The 21536-nt window shown below is 44.6% G+C and overlaps 1 protein-coding gene across 4 annotated transcripts in view; it reads right to left on the reverse strand.

Moving 5' to 3' along the window:
* Positions 1-21536, reverse strand: part of LOC137335161 (1-phosphatidylinositol 4,5-bisphosphate phosphodiesterase gamma-1-like) — a 122546-nt gene that overhangs the window by 51283 nt on the left and 49727 nt on the right. For all 4 annotated transcript variants that reach the window (XM_068000315.1, XM_068000316.1, XM_068000313.1 and 1 more), the window contains 8 exons: positions 19366-19530; positions 18037-18130; positions 11524-11571; positions 8669-8753; positions 7598-7681; positions 3227-3249; positions 1563-1635; positions 863-964 (listed from right to left, as the gene is read on the reverse strand). In XM_068000315.1, the coding sequence (XP_067856416.1) occupies positions 863-964; positions 1563-1635; positions 3227-3249; positions 7598-7681; positions 8669-8753; positions 11524-11571; positions 18037-18130; positions 19366-19530 (674 nt within the window). The remainder of the gene's footprint in view (positions 1-862; positions 965-1562; positions 1636-3226; positions 3250-7597; positions 7682-8668; positions 8754-11523; positions 11572-18036; positions 18131-19365; positions 19531-21536) is intronic.

Here is a 21536-nt window from a genome sequence, read left to right on the forward strand (position 1 = left end):
TTACCTTGTTTCTACTCCGCTGTGATTAGAAACTTAAGCCATGCAGGGCTGTGCCCACTGCTCCGAAACATGGCAGAAGCTTTCCATCCACCGTCCAGATCAAGATGCCACGTTTTCCCCCCCAAATACAGACTGGTGCTCAAATGTCTTTTTAAAAAATTTCTTCCATAAAGGCGCCAACTCTTGACACCATTATGTCAGCCTATGAGTTGGAGTCGAGGCGGGACTTACGGCAGGACTCACAGCAAAATCTATTTTACAGCAAACAGAGTCTATTTGAAACGTCTCCCGACAAAAGGCAGTGAGTGGAGGATAGTCGCATAATACAAATTATGTGCGTAAAATCGATCCCAGTCGCTTGCAGCAGTGCGGTCTCCAGGCGTGATTGATGGAGGAATCACCCAATCATCTCCATTCTGGCCGGGAATAATGGTGTCACTATATGCAGCCAACTCCTGCTGGGGTACCTAGCCCATGGGCAGCAAGGCCAGTTAAAGCACCTCAAGTACCATCCAAGCTGAGATCTGCTAGGGGATCAACAGACTGGGGATCAACATGAAGCCATTCCTGATCTGTATGGCTCAGGACCAGTGGTGCATTTACCTGTCGGGAGGGCATGTGGCCAGTGGTTGATTCCTGGGCTTTTCTCTTTCTCAGTAAATTCTACATTCACGCCTCAACCTGCTCAGACTTATCCCCACAAACTCCTTACTATCAGTCCCCTACTTACTCGTCTTCTACTTTTACTGAGGGCTTCTTGCTTACAGCAGGTGTGCTGAGCCTCGTTGCCATGCAGTGGCACAGGTGAGTAACAACTAATAGGATGTGCTTCACAGTTGGTTAATTTTTGAGGTAAACTTACCTCGTCGAGGTAGAAAAACGGATCCTCAATCTCCCTAAGAGGGTCCCGGAGGTAATTGAACATGAACTCTCGCACTAGATGGATGTCCGATGCCCACAATTCCTAGACAATAAAAAATACAACATCGAAACCGTTAACGAATGACGTACCTCCTTGTGAATCTGAACAGTTACTAAACGTTCAGACAAGAAACTCACGTTGATTACTGAGGTAGATTCAAAGGTTATGTAAACCACTCCTGAACAAGACAGATGGTTTGGGGGGGGGGGGGGGGAAAGAGTCATAAGAATGACCCAGCCCAATTCATGCTTGGATTGGTTTTTCCTACTTTCCTATGGGAGACACTTCGCTCCCACGTAATAGTCCCCTGATTAGCACTGAGCACAGAATTGGTAAGCAGAGGAAACCGTATTCCAATACGCTAATGCACGAATACTCATCACTGGGCTGCTGCCCTTGATCACTTTTTCGTTCTCTCACTCTTGCATTGCCATCGCCCTTTTCTCTCTTTTCCCCCTCCCCCATAAAAAAAGAGAACAATGTGTTTGAAGAAAAAAACAGGTTAATGCTAACTGGGAATCCCCTTAGGGTGAATCTTTAATCTGACAAGTCTGTAAAATATGTGGAGACGACAGGCACTGACTTGATAACGTGCAGCTTTAGGGGCTGGTTTTCGGTGGAGACAGGTTATCACGTTTACCTTCTGATTCTCCAAGAGAAATCGCTGAAAATCCTGCAGTGAGATTTGACTGAGTTCAGGCCTCTCACAGTTCCTGTGGAATAGAAAGACTTTTAAAAAAAAAAATGAAGATAGACCAGCAATCACAAGTCTTAACCCAGGACAGGTCACCTGGGCTAAGCCAGGAGCAGCTGACGAATCACACTCAACATTCCCTCTGGGAGAGGTATTAGAGGCTTATTCCTACTTGCCCATGCTTAATTAAAAAGAAAACCCAAAGCAAAAGACTATTTCAGAACAGATGCGACTTTGCAATCATTTACTGCCACTCCACCGGAACAGGAGACGACGAGCAGCATGGTGCACTGGGCAAGTTGGCGCTGAAGTGTGAAGTGATGCATTTTGGAAGGAAGGACGAGGAGAGACAATATGAATTAAATGGTACAATTTTAAAGGGGGCGCAGGAACAGAGACACCCGAGGGCTCACATATACAGAGGAGACATGCTGAATGTACAATGCACGCCGGAGCAAATTGACGATCGATCTACAAAAACAGCAAAGATTTCAGAGTGCGAGCGAAGCAATGAGGGACTGCTGCCAGATATGAGAGATTCAATTTCGAGAAATATTGCTGGGCTCCGCCACAGCTCAGTAGCAAGGGAGGATCTCATGGTCCTTGGAAACCATAGCAATGATTTTCAAGCTTTTCTGTGTGGGAGACACTTTTCTGTGTTAGCAAGAGTTTCCCAGCTGCTCCCCAAAGCCAGTATTTTACCGTATTTCTTGAAATATTAGCGCATTATTGGCTAACTCCTGGGGACTTCCTGTCCTAAGTTCTGAAGGTGGTGGCATCGACCCAAGAGTAGAAATTACCATTCCAGAAAACTTCTGTTTATACTGTCCTCCGCCGCTCACAATGTCCACATTCACCGCGGGCAGCCGCCTATATCGGGCAAAAAGTGCTATTCGTTCGCCATTTCCACTGAAGCCAATTACAAAGGCGCTGCTTTTAACATATGAAGCACACCGGCTATCTCGGGCAACGCAATAAGCTTTTCGCACCTGGTTGAAGTGCGATTAAGTACAAAGAATTACACAGAATGTACAGCACAGAAACAGGCCTTTTGGCCCAAAAGCTGTGTGCGGTTAAGTATTCCGAGTTCCTCAGTACTGCGGAGCCACTGTTTGTATCGGGGTTTACTTGCCATTCTGTCTGAGACTTGAGAGAAGGGCACAGCGCCAATGAACAGCGGTAGGTCTCTTGAGTGATGCACAGAGGTCTCCTACAGGAACTATATTGGATGTTAGGTAGTGCTCTGTGGTCAGCCTGTTTCAGTCTAACAGCCAGCAGCTTAAGAGAAATGTCCTTTAAACTTTTGGGCTGGCAAAGCAAGGACCCTAGACCAGATTTAGGCACAGTAAGTAAATGTCTCTTAAAAGTTTAGACAGACAGAATTTTTATTTGACACTTTGTGCTGTTACCGGTCACTTATAGCTGGCAAATTACGCTGACACCAACATGTCCACTATAAGCGGCGGGGACTAATTTTAATATAGCAACAGAAATAGCGTGCTAATAAGTCAAACATAGAATAATATTGAAATCTGCTGACCTGGAGGACACATTAAAGTGTCTCCCACAACATATTCTCCATACGTTTTCAAACGACTTTGTCGACTTACCTCTGAAGAAAGGGGACCTCCATCTGCAGAGGGGGAAACAAAATGGAATCAGAAACAAATTCTTTTTATACACAAAAAAAAACACTTTCCCTTCCCTACACTGTTGGCAATGTGAAACGGTACAGCCTGCAAACTGCATCAATACTGTTTAATGCTGCCCCTCTGTGAGGAATTCCTCCCCTGTTCCAATCCAATCCTGATCCATTACGGAAACCTCATTAGGAGCTCAATCCCAACACAGTGAGAGTCGCCTATTTAGCCACTGAACAGAACATTACTTTTTCCCCTCCAATATATCCCCTTATCCCTCACCTCCTGAAAGCAGTGGTTCATAGGATTACACAGAAGTTATGCACAGAAACAGGCCATTCGGCCCAACTGGCCTATGCCGCTGTTTATGCTCCACACAGGCCTCCTCCCACTTTACTTTATCTAACCAGAGCAGCTTATCCTTCTATTCCTTTCTCCCTCATGTACTTATCTAGCTTCCCATTAAAAATGCATCCCTATTGGGGTCTGGTCCCATGGGTGCTGCCAAACTCTCCTTACCTTTACCTAGTGGTCATTCTTCACATGTAAACAGCGAATGTACGCAGACTATTCAACCACAGGAGGAGGAAATCACCTCTTTGCCTGATCCTCACACAATGCACATTACCAACAAGGCTCACAGGTTATCGAGCAGAGTTGGAACTCTGAGCATTTTTTTTTTCTATCTCCCTGTCCTAGGGATGCTTAAAAAGAAAGAACTGGCATTTATATAGCACCTTTCATGACCTCAGGACATCCCAAAGCGCTTTACAGCCAATGATGTACTTTTGAAGTGTAGTCACTGTTGTAATGTAGGAAGTACGACAGCCAATTTGCGCACAGCAAGATCCCACTACCAGTAATGAGATAAATGAACAGATAATCTGTTTTAGTGATATGGTTGAGGGATAAATATTGGCCAGGCCATTGGGGAGAATACCCTGGCTCTTCTTCGAATAGTGCCATGGGATCTTTTGTGTCCACCTGACAAGGCCTCGGTTTAACGTCAAATCCGAAAGGACGGCACCTCAGACAGTGCAGCACTTCCTCAGCTTAGGCCACACCAATCCTGCACTGAGATTAACTAACACAGCACAGACCAATGATCAATTCTGGGACCTTCCTGACTCAGTACCACACCAGGTTGAGCTTTAACCATTGAACTCTTCCCGCTCCAGCACCGTTACCTCTAGAGTTCCCCCAAGGATCGATCCCTGGCCCCCTCCTATTTCTCATCTACATGCTGCCCCTTGGCGACATCCAATAAACACGTCAGATTCCACATGTACGCTGACGACACCCAACTTTACCTCACAACCACCTCCCTCGACACCTCCACTGTCTCTCATTTGTCACATTGCTTGTCCGACATCCAGTACCGGATGAGCAAAAATTTCCTCCAACTAAATATTGGGAAGACCGAAGCAATAGTCTTTGGTCCCCACTACAAACTCCATTCTTAGCCACCGACTCCATCCCTCTCCCTGGCCACTGTCTGAGGTTCAACCAGACCGTTCGCAACCATGGCGTCCTATTTGACCCCGAGATGAGCTTCTGACCACATATCCGCTCCACCACCAAGACTGCCTACTTCCACCTCCATAACATCACCCTCTCCGCCCTGCCTCAGCTCATCTGCTGCTGAAACCCTCATCCATACCTATGCTGCCTCCAGACTGGACTATTCCAATGCTCTCCTGACTGGCCTCCCATCTTCCACCCTCCATAAACTTGAGCTCATCCAAAACTCTGCTGCCCGTATCCTAACTTGCACCAAGTCCTGTTCTCCCATCACCCCTGTGCTCGCTGACCTACATTGGCTCCCGGTCCAGGGACACCTCGATTTTAAAATTCTCATCCTTGTTTTCAAATCCCTCCATGGCCTCGCCCCTCCCTATCTCTGTAACCTCCTCCAACCCTTCAACCCTCTGAGATCTCTGTGCTCCTCCAATTTTTGCCTGTTGCGCATCCCCGATTTTAATTACTCCACCATTGGCGGCCGTGCCTTCAGCTGCCTAGGCCCTAAGCTCTGGAATTCCCTCCCTAAACCTCTCCGCCTCTCTGTCCTCTTTTATGACACTCCTTAAAACCTACCTCTTTGACCAAGCTTTTGTCATCTGTCCTAATAGATGACTCAGTGTGAAATTTTGTTTGATAACGTTATGAAGCACCTTGGGACATTTTACTACGTGAAAGGCGCTATATTTAAAGCAAGTTGTTATTTTTGTTTGAAAAGCGTCATTAATAAATGCATTAAAGAATATTTCATTCTTTCAGGTACATGGTTTGACATCCAGGAAAACATATGTAATGTGGTAATGAGTAGATTTCCTATTTGCACATTACTGGGACAGTCGGTGCCTTTATCAGTTTTAACTGTAATTATCCCAAGTAATTTGCAACCAAATTGCAATACATAGGAACATAGGAACGGAAGTAGGCCATTCAGCCCCCCGAGCCTGCTCCGTCATTTGATAAGATCATGGCTGATCTGTGATCTAGCTCCATATACCTGCCTTTGGCCCATATCCCTTAATACCTTTGGTTGCCAAAAAGCTATCTATCTCACATTTAAATTTAGCAATTGAGCTAGTATCAATTGCCGTTTGCGGAAGAGAGTTCCAAACTTCTACCACCCTTTGTGTGTAGAAATGTTTTCTAATCTCGCTCCTGAAAGGTCTGGCTCTAATTTTTAGACTGTGCCCCCTACTCCTAGAATCCCCAACCAGCGGAAATAGTTTCTCTCTATCCACCGTAACTGTTCCCTTAATATCTTATAAACTTTGTGTAATCTCTCCTCGTAACTTAACCCTTGAAGTCCGGGTATCATTCTACTATCTCAATACAGTGAACTCCACTCTGCAAATCAGGCAGGAGCGGGTAGTTATCACATGGTGATGTAATAAGACAGACAGTCAGTAATGGTCAGTGCAACTGATTTGTTATTGTTCAAAACAGAATTATCCTCTCCTGCAAGTTTTTATGCAAAATTGTAGTTCTCAGGCTGCAAATCACACTACGGTGGCAAATGTAGAAATTCATGGGATGGTACGTCACAACAAATTATTTATCCTAGTAATGATATATTAGATATATATATATATATATATATATAAATATACTGGGGTACCCAAAACCCTGCACAGGTGAAGTTAAAATTATATTATAAAGTTACATATGTACTCAGCTCCTCCTGCTCCAAAAGATCTAAAGAGCAAATTAAGCTCAACGTAAGGAAATAGATCAACACTCGAAAAGCCTCTTCCTCTGGAATAGGTGAGTGCCAGCGATATTTCAGCGCCAGATGTACCCCCACCCAGTCCCAGCTCTTGCTGCTGATTTTAACATCGAATTCAGCCCAGCAGCCTAGAGAGAGGGAGAGGAGATTTAAGATCAACAGCGGGGGCAGGGATGAATGTAGGAGGAAGAGTTGCCGTTTAAGTATCATACAGTCAGTAATGATATAGTTGTACTATGTACAGTCACCAATGTTCAGTTATAGGCACACTCACTCATGTTTTGTACAGAGACAGTACTGGGATATTCAGCGCCATCACAGGCACAGTGAGTAATAGGATAGCCAGATCCATTATTGGCGTGTTCTGGTGAACGTTCATTGACGTGAAATGTTAATACTGTTCCTCTCTCTACAGATGCTGCCTGACCTGCATAAGTTTTCTGATTTTATTTCAGATTTCCAGCATCCACAATATTTTGCTTTTGTTCCATTATAGATCACCAATGCATAAAATGATTATGTTATTAACTATCACAAAAGTAATAATGGATCAGTTATTTCTATCCATTTGGAGCAAAGAAGGGAGGGTTCAAATCACATATTGCGCTGTGTTATGCCAGTGTGAGTGTAATGGTTTCTGCTGTTTGGGTCATTCAGAAGCGCTCTCATCGCAGAGTCAGAAGGTTGTGGGGTTGTGCCCCCTCCAAGGCCTTGAGCACATGCTGTAGACTGACAATTCAGTGCAGTAGTGAGATAGTGCTACATTGTTGGAGGTTGCGTCTTTCAGAGAAGTTAAAGCAAGGTCCTGTCTACCTATTCAGATGGACGTAAAATATCCCATGACACCATTCAAAGGAGAGTTGGGAAGTTCTCCCTGGCTTCTGCCGAACATTGATCCTTCAACCACCATCAAAAGCAATTAACTGGTCATTCAGCTCCTTGTTGTTTGGGGAACCTTGCCGTTAGCAAACTGACTGCTGTATTTGTCTACATAACATCAGTGACTACACTTCAAAAGCACTTTGGGACGCCTTGAGGATGTGAAAGAGGCTGTATAAATGCAAGTTCTTTTTTAAAATCCATCCACCACATTTGACACTTACATGTTTCTGAGCGTCATACATCAGGCTTCTATAGAGCTGAGCAAACTGGCAGTATGTAACATCTCCACTCCGCAACTCCATGTCCTGAGGGCATAATGAGAAATAATCAGAGGACCCATTTTAGGTCAGCAACCATCTTCTTCCTAGTACAATATATAACTTGATGTTACTGACAGCGCACTTGTTCTGGAGAAGGGGAGAGGGAAGCTTCTATGCCTGATACCTGCCTTCTTCCCATCACAGTGTGTAACTAGGTGTTCCAGGTAGTGAGTGGCCAACAGTGTCACAACTAATAGCGTATCCAAATGAGCAGCTGTCTTACATCACAATATAACTCAAGGCACTGGATGGCACAGCACCAGAGCGAGGGCACTGGATGGCACAGCACCAGAGCGAGGGCACTGGATGGCACAGCACCAGAGCGAGGGCACTGGATGGCACAGCACCAGAGCGAGGGCACTGGGTGGCACAGCACCAGAGCAAGGGCACTGGATGGCACAGCACCAGAGCGAGGGCACTGGATGGCACATCTGAGACACCGGTTGATAAACATTTATTTTGGGGAGCCCAGCTGGTAATGTTCAGATTAATAACATAGCCAAGCAATTTGTTCACTGACAAGAGGGTCAGGTCAAACAGGGGATGGGCCGGGCAGGGCAGAGAGGCTGGGTTAGACGCAGAGGTTGAGCAGGCCAGAATATCAATGTACAGTCAAACTCAGAGGAAAGGAGAGATTCAGGTGAGGCACAGAAACTGAGCAGGTCGAGACCTGACTGTACAGGAGAAAAAAATTAAAAAGTAGGGGAAAAAGCTGAAAATAATTAAAAATAAGAATGGAATTTTCTTTTTTTTTAAAAAGGTTGCCTTGTGTGCTTTTGTAGAGATCAGATTGTCTGAGGTGTCAAATAGTTTGGATGGACTATATCGGGATCTGGTTGGTCCATTGTGTCATGTGGTTATTATACACCAATCAGCAATATGCCATTATAGACAAAAGTTTGAAATAAGATAAATAGACGAGGTAAGATTTTGTCGTCACTAACGAAACAAATTCAGAAAGAATTAAATTACCGTAATTTTTTCCCGTAGAAACTTCATGTTGGGCACTCGGTAGTTGACCTGAGATAGCATGCTCTTCAGATCCTTCATAGTGACCCTGGGAGGGGAAAAGAATCCAGTTACCCCCTTGAGTCCTTGATATATTTTGGTTTGTAACGTGCAATTAAAGTTTGTTACTGTGGAATTATCACTTCTCCAAACCGTGATGAGACAAGAAACCCTTGAAAAAACCCTTGAAATAATCCTGAAAAAAAAAGGGGGCCAGGTGACCTGCACTGTGAAGTGGTGAGCTCGCAGCCTGTACACCCAAGCACGGTGAGAGATCCATCTCAGGCAGGTGGTCTGGGTGAGTGGAGGCGAAGCACATCCCTAGAGAAAGGAAGGGAACATCGAAAACAAACTTAGCCCAGACAGAGCTCATAGCTGGTGACCATGGCCGATGTCTGCGAACAGATAGAATCATAGAAAGGTTACAACACGGAAGGAGGCCATTTGGCTCATTGAGTCCGTGCCGGCTCTATGGAAGATCAATCCAGCTGGTCCCACTCCCCCGCCCTATCCCTGTAGCCCTACAAATTTTTTCCTTTCACGTACTTATCCAGTTCCCTTTTGAAGGCCATGATTGAATCTGTCTCCACCACCCCCTCGGGCAGTGCATTCCAGATCCTAACCACTCACTGTGTAAAAAGTTTGTCCTCATGTCACCTTTGGTTCTTTTGCCAATCACCTTAAATCTATGTCCTCTGGTTTTTGACCATTCTGCCAGTGGGAACAGTTTCTCTCTATCTACTCCGTCTAGACCCTTCATGATTTTGAACACCTCTATCAAATCTCCTCTCAAACTTCTCTGTTCCAAGGAGAACAACCCCAGCAGATGTTCTGTGGTCTCAGTTGGGGAACCGAGCAGATGGGGTAGAAGTAACAAAATGGGCAGTTAATTTCTTCAAATTTAGCATGGTGCCATCTTTTATTTCTCATTCCCAACATCAAGCTCCTTATTAACTTTTGGGTTCATCCTTTTCTTAAACATATTCTGTATTAAATAATAATGCCACATGCCCACTAAATGTACAACATGTGGCGCAGTCAAGTCCCATTGAGACAACATCTGTTGAGGTTTTCCACATCATCTTTAGTACAGCTAATCAGGGAGAGCTCGACTCTACCATTCCCCACCACCATCGTCCATCATTTTCATGAATGCAAAGCTTACAAATACACACATAAATGGAGATGCATTTGCATACGGATAGCAATCACACAAAAAGATGGCGCACGCCACATTCCCCTGCACATTTGCTGAAGTTGTGATTATTGTCTGGAGGGGCAGCAGTATTTCTTCCTTCCTCCTTTCCTGAAGCCCAGATTATGAGTCCATTGGGGTAGGGGCCGGGGGTGTTGGGGGGCTGGCCTCTAGTATCTCAACCAAGTGGCCAATACTTCACGCAAGAGCCTAAGGGTTTCAAAGGGGTATCAAAGCCAGGCCCAATCTTGTTCTCAAACAACATTCGGGCGCATGGACCTCTCCAGCCACAGTCACTGGATAGTGCTCAGGACCAGTAACCTGGGATGATTGCGGCCCCCATCCCTACCTCAGGGGCATAGGAGCCACTTACAATACTGCCACCATGGTCAAGGTCAGCTAACGCAGCACAGATTGAACCCGGGACCTTTCTGGGCTGTGCGGCTCAGTACCAAACATTTATTCTGTGAACCATTGGCTAGCTTGGTTTTTAAAAGCAAGACAAATGTAAAGCAGAAAATAGAACAAAATCAAATCATCGCCAGAAAAATATTTTACATTATCTTCAATTACCCCTTCATCAAGCCAAGTACCGTGGGCACTGCATAATTTATCACTGGCTGTCTCCATAATCTAGACTTGGATAGATATCAATCCAAATCTCTAATTGGTAGATAATCACTCAAGAGCAGGATATACAGATGATTGCAATCTGGGAAGCTGGTTTGAGAAGCTGCCATATCCTGACAAATGACTTACTCATTATTCAGCATCACTCTATTTTGGGATTAGTGGCAGGAAGTACATGTGCAATAGGAAAGCACTGATCTGTGAACTACACACACACACACACACACACACACACACATCTCTGAAATGGGCTCACATGACTATTTCATGGGCTATGGGGCCACCAGTCATCAGACATTATACCACAATACTAGAGACAGCAACTTAAAGTGAAAGATCTGCACCCCGTAAAAGAAAAGCGCCTGGAGATACAGCCACATACACACACAGGCCAGGAATCTCCTCGGGACTTCTTCCAACCAGCCGCTGTAACCTGGGCCATTTGTGCGATTTATCAGGGCGTCAGCCAATCTTCTGCCGAAGTTCTGGCAGCCGCTCGGTAGAAACCCCAGGGAAATTCCTGGTTGTGGCCTCACAAAGGCCAGATTGCACCCCTCCTAATTCTCTTCCTGAACATTAATAACTGTCCCACAGTCTCAGTAACACAGCCATGCAATCTCATGCACGCATAGAACCACAAAGTTCAGCCACACAGCGACAGACAGACAACGAAAACTTGGATCCATTCTCCGTCCTTCCAAAATCTGTGCTGTTCAGGTCAGTTTGGACCTCAGGTTATTCCAGAGTCGGCACAGTAAAGGCTGATGCGATAGGTGATGCTTCAAATTGGGAGTCTCCAAGTTTGAAGCAGCATTAAAACGTTTATCTAGAAGTATTCAGCCTGGAATGCGAGTCTCTGCTGGCTGGAGGAGGAGGGTTGGTGGGGGGGCGCAGGGAGTGTCAGAGAAATAGACAAGTAAGAAACAACAGAAACCCCCTCGAAACCTCAACTTGCAGGCAAACCCCATTCCAAAATAACACTAGTTGGTGTTACCGGTCTTCTCGATTTCGATCCATGTTGTAGAACTGTTTCCTCAGCCACCTGCAATAAAAGAAGGCAGAATTCAGACGCTTCTGGTTTCAGCTCGAACAGCTATCAAAATTTGGAACAACTCTCAGAAAATTGTGAACTGCGCTGTGCAATGAACCAAGGCACAGCAGCATTTTTGTAAATAGTGACTTGTGCTGTGCAACATAATAGGTCGCCAATGAAATCTGTCGATGGTGACTTATGCTTTAGGGTGGCTCAGATTTCTCCTGCGTTTTGTTAATCATAAATGACTCTGTTCAATAAGTGGGATGTGGCTATATTCTGCAAATCACATCTCGCACCTTACACTGAAATACTCCAATATTCAGTGAACTATCGATAAAAATAGAGTGAAAAACATTTTTATAAACCTCACATCTCAGCAGCTAAAGAACCACATCAGTGAGAAACCCTAAGCCCCAAAAGCACAGTCACGTCAGACAGTAATAGCAACACAGGAATAGATCAACATTGTGACTTAGATCAGATCAGATCACATCCCCTCACAATTCTCTTCCTGAAGATTAATAATATTGCCCACCCACACCTTGGGGGACGGGAGGAAAGAGATGACGTTAAGGAAACTAATCAAATTGCAGAGCCTTTGCTTGGAGTCAGTTGGAGTTGCTGTTGGTCCTGAGCTTTAATTTCCCTCAGATGATAGGTAATTAAGACATTAATGAGCTTTGCTTTGGTGTTGATTCCCCATGGACTGTGGATAATGAACAGTTAGTGAGTTTGTCGAGGTAATCGATAAATGGCTCACACCCATTGTGTTGGCATGTTGCTGGTCCCAGGTTCTTGGCAGGCCTTCCCTTTCTGGCTTTGAACAGCAAGAGGTAAAACATGTAGAGATAGGCAGTCAGATCTAGCCGAGGCTGTGAAGACAGCCAGGTCTTTTAATACAGAAAGCAGCAAGGGAAATCTTTCTCCAGGCTGAGAAGGAAAATACAGCAGTGTAGTTATTTTGTTTAAGTCAAGCCAGACACCTAGTGGCATGGGATAGTGTAGCATACTCGTTATTTTGTATTATTACACAAAGACAAGTTGTTTGAACTAAGTGAACCTGATCTCTTCTATATGTTCACGTGATGTAAAGCAGCTTATCATTTCATTTCTGGCATCACCAAATTGGCTGCCACGTTTCCTACATTATAACAGTGACTACACTTCAAAAGTATTTACATAGAATTTACAGCACAGAAGCAGGCAGCACTTTGGGATGTCCCAAGGTCGTGAAAGGCAATACATAAATGCAAATCTTTCTTTTTTCTTTCGCCTCAACAAACGCTCCCTCTGCACCTGCCAAAGTCTCAGAAGGGCACTCACTATTAACCCAGCACTGGCAAAACCTGTGATACACAAAGGGAATCCTTGATTCTCATTGGGGTCCGCCAGGGCCACTTGGCACCAGACCGCATTACAGCCTTGGTCCAAGCATGGACAAAACAGCTGAATTCCAGAGGTGAGGTGACAGTGACTGCCCTTGATATCGAGGCAGCATTTGACCGAGTGCGGCATCAAGGAGCCCTAGCAAAATTGAAGTCAACGGGAATCAGGGGGAAAACTCTTCAGTGGTTGGAGTCATACCGAGCACAAAGGAAGATGATAGTGGTTGTTGGAGGCCAATCATCTCAGCCCCAGGACATTGCTGCAGGAGTTTCTCAGGGCAGTGTCCTAGGCCTAACCATCTTCAGCTGCTTCATCAATGACCTTCCCTCCATCATAAGGTCAGAAGTGGGGACGTTTGCTGATGATTGCACAGTGTTCAGTTCCATTTGCAACCCCTCAGATAATGAAGCAGTCCGTGCCCGCATGCAGCAAGACCTGGACAACATCCAGGCTTGGGCTCATAAGTGGCAAGTAACATTCGAGCCAGGCAAGTGCCAGGCAATGACCATCTCCAACAAGAGAGAGTCTAACCACCTCCTCTTGACATTCAATGGCATTACCATCGCCGAATCCCCCACCATCGACATCCTGGGGGTCACCATTGACCAGAAACTTAACTGGACCAGCCATATGAATACTATGGCTATAAGAGCAGATCAGAGGCTGGGTATTCTGCGGTGAGTGACTCACCTCCTGACTCCCCAAAGCCTTTCCACCATCTACAAGGCACAAGTCAAGAGCGTAATGGAATACTTTCCACTTGCCTGGATGAGTGCAACTCCAACAACACTCAAGAAGCTCGACACCATCCAGGACAAAGCAGCCCGCTTGATTGGCATGCCATCCACCACCTTAAACATTCACTCCCTCCACCACTGGCGCACAGTGGCTGCAGTGAGTACCATTTACAAGATGCACTTCAGCAACTCGCCAAGGCTTCTTCGACAGCACCTCCCAAACCCGCGACCTCTACCACTTAGAAGGTCAAGGGCAGCAGGCACATGGGAACAACACCACCTGAACTTTCCCCTCCAAGACACACACCATCCTGACTTGGAAATATATCGCCGTTCCTTCATCGTCGCTGGGTCAAAATCCTGGAACTCCCTACTTAACAGCACTGTGGGAGAACCTTCACCACACGGATTGCAGCGGTTGAAGAAAGCGGCTCACCACCACCTTCTCGAGCGCAATTAGGGATAGGCAATAAATGCTGGCCTTGCCAGTGACGCCCACATCCCATGAATGAATAAAAAAAAGATCTCCCAGGACGTGAACACAAGCCCATGCAGATTAGTGAGACTCTACTTCAAACCCCTGAGAAATGTGTCCAGACTTGTACAAATCGGCATCTGCACAGATTTCCTACCACATCGGCATATTTAATCTCTTACGGATTCTCTGCCACTTATTCCAATACTTGAGGGATGGCAAGTGCATCAGTAATTATGTTTTAAAAAAAAACTTGGTGCCATTGACTGCTGAAATAATCTTCTGATAATGGAAACCGATCAACAAGTAAAAAATTGATAAATGACTTGAATTTGGCTTAGAGGGTTAAAATATGAGGACAGGTTGCATAAGCTTGGCTTGTGCTCCCTAGAGTATAGAAGATTGAGGGGTGATCTGATTGTGGTGTTTAAAATGATAAAAGGTTCGATAGGATAGTGACAGAGAAACTATTTCCTCTGATGGGGGAAATGAAGAACGAGGGGATATAATCTTAAAATTAGATCCTATCTTTGATCCCTCAGCTGCACTGAGTTAGCTGAGCTCAACCAGAGCTGCTGTAGGGGGTGCAAGAATTGTCCTCAATAACCCCTGGGCCTGGGATATTTTTTTAAATGGTGAGAAACTATCAAATGTTAGTGTTCAGAGGGATTTGGGTGTCCTTGTACACGAAACACAGAAAATTAACATGCAGGTACAGCAAGCAATTAGGTAGGCAAATGGTATGCTGGCCTTTATTGCAAGGGGACTGGAGTACAAGAGTAAGGAAGTCTTGCTGCAATTGTACTGGGCTTTGGTGAGACCACACTTGAAGTATTGTGTACAGTTTTGGTCTCCATACCTAAGGAAGGATATACTTGCTTTGGAGGCGGAGCAACGAAGGTTCACTAGATTGATTCCTGGGATAAGAGGATTGTGCTATGAGGAGAGATTGAGCAAAATGGGTCTATATCCTCTGGAGTTTAGAAGAATGAGAGGGGATCGCATTGAAACGTATAAAATTCTTAGTGGGCTTGACAGGATGGATGCTGAGAGGTTGTTTCCCCTAGTCTAGAACTAGGGGGCATAGTCTCAGGATAAGGGATCAGCCATTTAAGACTGAGATAAGAAGGAATTTCTTCACTCAGAGGGTGGTGAATCTTTGGAATTCTTTACCCCAGAGGTCTGTGGATGCTCAGTCGTTGAGTATATTCAAGGCTGAGATCGATAGATTTTTGGGCTCCAAGGGAATCAAGGGATACGGGGATAGGGTGGGAAAGTGGAGTTGAGGTCGAAGATCAGTCATGATCTTATTGAATGGCGGAGCAGGCTTGAGGGGCCGTACGGCCTACTCCTGCTCCTATTTCTTAAATTCTTCTTATGGGACGGTTAAAAATCAGCCAGGGTTTCCGCTTCTGGTCATTTTCTAGTGACTCTTGCTGGAAAGTTCAATTGAAAATTTCAAAACTGAGACTGATAGATTTTTTATTAGGCAGGGGCTCTAAGGGTTACGGAACCAAGGCCGGTAAATAGTGTTAAGATACAGATCAGCCATGATCTAACTGAACGGCGGAACAGGCTTGAGGGGCTGAATGGCCTACTCCTCTTCCTAAGTGTTTGTTTGGGGATGATTGGTGTGAGGACAGCAGCAGGTCCAGTTGTGATGGGCCCTTCCCCACCGTTGGATGGCCTGTCAACACTCAGTGTTGAGGCTTATACATGAAAGACAGCCACTCGGGCGAGGTATTAGATGACAGCTAGCGCCCATGGAACTGCACCTCAGCTTGAGTCGCTTTCCTCGCGAGAGGTGGGAAAATTGGGTTTTAAAAAAAATAGAAAGAGTAATTATTCCACCATGTTGAAAACATCCAAATGCCCGCAGGCACAACCTGAGCAAATCATGTGGGAATTACGACCCAAGTAGAAGGCAGCCATATTTGGCAACCAGGTCAATTCTTCCTCAACCTGATGTTCAATTCCTCCGGCCAGTCTTTGGTTTAACGCTGGAAGGTGCTTCTTGCATAATGGAAAAAAATATTATACCACATCAGCAAGTTGTAATTTGCATAATCACTTAAAATAAAAATTAGCACAGGTTGTACAGTCATTATTACTGGCACCCGCACAATGCACAGAAGCTGCCAAAGTAAATTAATTTAATTTTAAAAGTGTGAGTTATTTCCTCGCACAAAGAATTTGGCAAGAAACACAAAACCCAGGGAATAATAAATCTGTTTTAAGAGCTGAGCTCGTGCTTACTCCTCTCGTCAGGCACATCTTAAGGATCTGGAAACTCCCTGCACTCATTCTGCGTATATCCCACTGTTCCCAGTCCTTGGGCCTTTCAGTCACGGCCTGCAGAAAGTACTGCTTAGAAGCCCAAAATGCCAATGGATGCACATAGAGATAGAGAGAGAGAAAGAGAGAACGAGAGAGAGAGAGAGAGAGAGAGAAAAAGAAAAAGAGTAAAAGAGAAAGAAAGATATGATGAGAAAGAGAGAGTGAGTGAGAGAGACACACAGACAAAAGAGAGAAAGCTAAACAAAAAGAATTTATCAACTTTTAAAAATTCACTAGTCGATCTGCCAAGGTGTTACACACAGGGAGTGAACACTAAATGTAGTCTTTAGGTGAAGCGGGGTTAGGGGACCGAGGATAATTCGATCATGACACACAAACTAATTCAGTCCCATGTTACAGTCATACATTCTGCCCTTATTTTTATATTTCCATCCTCTGACCACATTTATAATGGAAAGTGCTTCTGTAAACTTGTCCTGCTGTAATTACATCCTTATGCCAATGGTGGCACTGCAGTTTCCAATATGAATGGGGGGACATGGGAATTTAAAACAGGAAAAGTTGATAAGAGGCTTTGTAATACATTATTGATACCAATTTGCAGCGGATTTAGCCCACGTTGGTCTAAGATTTCCTCTGAGCATTTGGTGCCAAAAGTCCAGGACAGTCTCATAATCCCTCGCAATTGAAACAGAATTTAGACTTATTTGTTACTAAAAAAAACTAGTGGGTCGATTTCAAGAAGTATTGTGGAAAGTGATCCCGAAAACACAAGTAACAATCCCAGATTCCCAGATAATAAAAATGGAATGTGATTTATTTAAGTCACTGTAAATCAGTGACCCTGTTAGTTTGTGACTGGTAGTCAGGTTACAGTCTACTCATAATAATTTGAAGTCATTTTTAAGCTAAAAATTTTGAATTATCCAAAACATTTATCAAGCAACATAAATAGTTCAGCAAAGTGGGAATGTAAATGTACAAAAAAAAACTGAATTATCAGATAACTTGAATTGAAAGGAGGCTACTTACTTTGAAGTGTTTTGAGACTCAAACTATAAGACATAAAAGCTGCTGCAATGTCACAGCAGCTTCAGGGTGTAAATCATCTAACAACGCTGCAGAATGGCTTGAAAGAGTCCTAGAATCAGGCACGTGTGACCGACTGCTATATGGCGACTTATGAAGGAGGTGTCAAATCATTACTAAAGGTGATTTTCTGGAATGCACTACTTGAAAAGGTGGTGGAAGCAGATTCAAGAGTAACTTTCAAAAGGGAATTGGATATAAACTTGAAATGTAGAAATTTACAGGGCAGTGTAACTAATTGGATAGCTCTTTCAAAGAGCCGGTGCAAACACGGTGGGCCGAATGGCCTCCTTCTGTGCTGCATGATTCTATTACTGAGAAGGGACAATCCACTTCCTGTAAATATTCAGTTGCATCAAGTATCCCCATTGACAGGATACTGTTCACTATACAGTCAATGGTTCACCATCGGCAACTAAGACTTGTGCAGTGCAAACACGCACTCCTTCCCCCTTGCTGCCATTCCAAAGGGCTTCTTTTTGTTACCTTTCTATCTGAAGTGGAGTTGGCGATTTCATGGTGTCTGCCAAAAGCCAGTTCAGGCCAGTTATCCACATGTTCATCTCCTCTTCTGAAGTAGCTGTGGAAGAGCGGGACGAGAGGAAAGCGTGAGAAGGAGTACAAAGCCATCCTCAAAAATTGGCCGAGCACAGCAGCCTCCAGGTTTATGGCGGTGCTGGTGTCAAATCAGTGCAACATCTGCATGTAATCAAGCAATTTGACTTGATATAAGTCAGTGAATCATTTCTTCATATCTACACTTACAATTGCCAGACTGGCTGGCTAGAACAGAATTGTCCTCCTACAGCAGTTTAGTCCTCCACTAACAGACCGTGGCACGTTGTTGACTATTGTATAAAACATATTGAAACCAGTTACTGGCAGTGTAAGGATATTGCATCAGTCTTCCAAAAGTGACGTTAACCTCCTATTGAACTGTGCTCGGGAAGCTGGTGTGCGCTAACGGTGAGTTCCCAAGTTCTGCCGTGCTGAGGCAAACAAAGAGAGTGAACATCTGTACACAAGTGTCTTCCCCTCTCCCCATTCTCTCTTCCCCCCACACCTAAAACTACCCCCCCCACCCCACCCTCCCACCACAGCTGACCTTGATCATCGCCTGGCAACCAGATAGAATGGCACGCCAAGATGGGAATCAGGCTATTTGCTGCTGGCCTTAGCTAGGGATCCTATGTGGCACAAGATGAGCTGAAGAGAATGAGAAAATAATCAAGAAATCTAAGGATGCAAATGTGAATATGAAGGTGTCACTGAGGTAAAACTATTGCGAGGCACTAGTTTTAACTGGAAAAATGACAGATATTGAATCAATTCAAGGCTTTGTCCTATGATGAGAGATTGAGTAAAATTGGCATATATTCTCTGGAGTTTAAAAGAATGAGAGGTGATCTCATTGAAACATATGGAATTATGAGGGGGCTTGACAGGGTAGATGCTGAGAGGTTGTTTCCCCTGGCTGGAGAATCTAGAACTAGGGGGCACAGTTTCAGCATAAGGGGGCGACCATTTAAGACTGAGATGAGGAAGAATTTCTTCACTCAGTGGGTTGTGAATCTTTGGAATTCTCTACCCCAAAGAACTGTGGATGCTGAGTCGTTGTGTACATTCAAGGCTGAGATAGATAGATTTTTGGACTCTAAGGGAATCAAGGGATCAGGCGGGAAAGTGGAGTTGAGGTCGAAGATGAGCTATGGTCTTCTGAATGGCGGAGCAGGCTCGAGGGGCCGTATGGCCTACTCCTGCTCCTAATTCTTACGTTCTTAATTGCAAGTGTAGCATTGAAATTTCAGGAATTACCTGCAAGACTGAGAGTTTTTAGTCTGAACTCCGTTCCATAGAGAATGACGAAACAGTGGGCTAAATCAGGCCGGGATAAATCATGCCTGGTTGCATCATCCTGGTATCGTTCAAAATCCCGGGAATTCCTTCCTGGACGAATCTCTTTGATTTCCCGAATGTCAACTGAAAGAGAAGAGAGACAGAATGACCAAATCAGGAGAGCCGGTTGTGCCTTTCGATGTACATCTGCTTCCATACATTCCAGGTTTATACACCAAAAGGTAAAGATCTAATCACAGTATGGCTGCTTGTGTACGACCTTGCTGGTTCAGGAGCTGATTCAACTCCTCATGTAGGTCAAGTTTTCCAGGGCAGGAGGAAGGAAGATGCAAAACACTGCTCGGTAAAGCTGAAAACTGTCTAAAACAGGTTTTATTTGAATCTAAACTTAAATGTAATGCATTCCAGCAAATCTTCGTTTTACAGTTCAGATTACTTTCCAAAATACTACCTAAGGGACAATCCTTAATCAAGAAAGTACTGAGGTCTTAGGTTGGCGGGGGGGGGGGGGGGCTGGGGGAGAATGATACACCAGCCACTCCCCCATGACCCTCACTAACTGAAAGACACCATCAAAGAAAGAAAGAAAAAGAAAGAGAAAAAAAGAAAAAGGAAATAAAGACTTGCATTTATGTAGCGCCTTTTACGATCGCAGGACATCCCAGAGCACTCCGCAGCCAATTAAGTACTTTTGAAAAGCCTAGTCACTGTTGTAATGTAGGAAACGCGGCAGCCAATTTGTGCACAGCAAGGTCTCACAAACAGCCATGAGATAATGACCAGATCATCTGTTTTTGTGGTGTTAGTTGAGGGATAAATATTGGCCAGCACACCAGGGAGAACTGCTCTGCTCTTCTTCAAAGTAATGCCATGGGATCTTTTACGTCCACCTGAGAAGGCAGACAGGGCCTCGGTTTAACGTCTCTTCCGAAGGATGGCACCTCAGACGGTGCAGCACTCCCTCTGGAGTGTCAGCCTAGATTTTGTGCTCAGGGCTCTGGAGTGGGACTTGAACCCACAACCTTCTGACTCAGAGAGTGTTACCACTGAGTCACGGCTGACACCTCTTTAGATTCTTTAGACGCTATCTAGACCAGAATATTGCTCCGTTCAGATGGAGAATTTTTTTTTAAAGCTACTTAGCCCCGCTGCACTGTTCTAATCATTTTCAGGAAAGCTCAAACACAAAGACAACTAATGTTGAGCTACTGTGAGACATCATTGGAGCCAAAGTTAAACAATGTACGTAGTCATTCAACATTCCAGGATTCATTTACGTAAATAAATTAGGGATGGGCAATAAATGCTGGCCTTGCCAGCGACGCCCACATCCCATGAACGAATATAAAAACAAATCTCTCTATGCCCCCTTCTTACACACCAACCCTTGTATAAAGTCAGCAATGGATTCAATATCTTGTTCAGTTGACATGCAAAGAATCTTTTTAAAAAAAAAAATCTCATACTCCTTATATATTTCGCGACTTCTTTCCACATTTAATAGCAAACGCTGTCGGCCAGGGTTGGCGGGGGGTTGCAAACAGGGTGACAGCACAGGTTCGTGCTGGTGACTGTTCAGCTGATGCTGACCAAGGTGATGCCTTGCCCTTTTAGGTTGCTTCCTGAACCTCTAAACCCAATCTACTCTGCCCTTCTTTTGAACCACTAGTAAAGTAGGTTGAAATGGTTAGTGAAGAGAACATAACTGGAGGCTGCAATGGGGTGACTTTTGGTGATTTCTATTTGGATGCATTAAGATGGGCCGAATGGCCTTCCTCGTCCATTATTATCTTGAAATTATCCTATTCCCTGCCTGTAATGCAGTCTCCAGGAGTTGGGTGGCCCTGGAATAGTTCAAATCCAGTTCTAATTTATGCAAACTCCTCCCTCTGCTATCTCTTATGGAGCTGTTCCAAGATGTTGTCTGTAATCAATGTCACCTAATCAACAACATCAACGTGCATTTATATAGCGCCCTTAATGTAGTAAAACGACCCAAGGCGCTTTCCAGCAGCATAATCGGACAAAAATTGACACCGAGCCAAAGAAGGAGACATTAGGACGGGTGGTCAAAGAGTTTTAAGAAGTGTCTAAAAGGAGGAGAGAGAGATGGAGATGCTGAGTGTTAC

Source organism: Heptranchias perlo, chromosome 19 (genome assembly GCF_035084215.1).
Source record: "Heptranchias perlo isolate sHepPer1 chromosome 19, sHepPer1.hap1, whole genome shotgun sequence".
Classification (NCBI taxonomy): Eukaryota; Metazoa; Chordata; class Chondrichthyes; order Hexanchiformes; family Hexanchidae; genus Heptranchias; species Heptranchias perlo.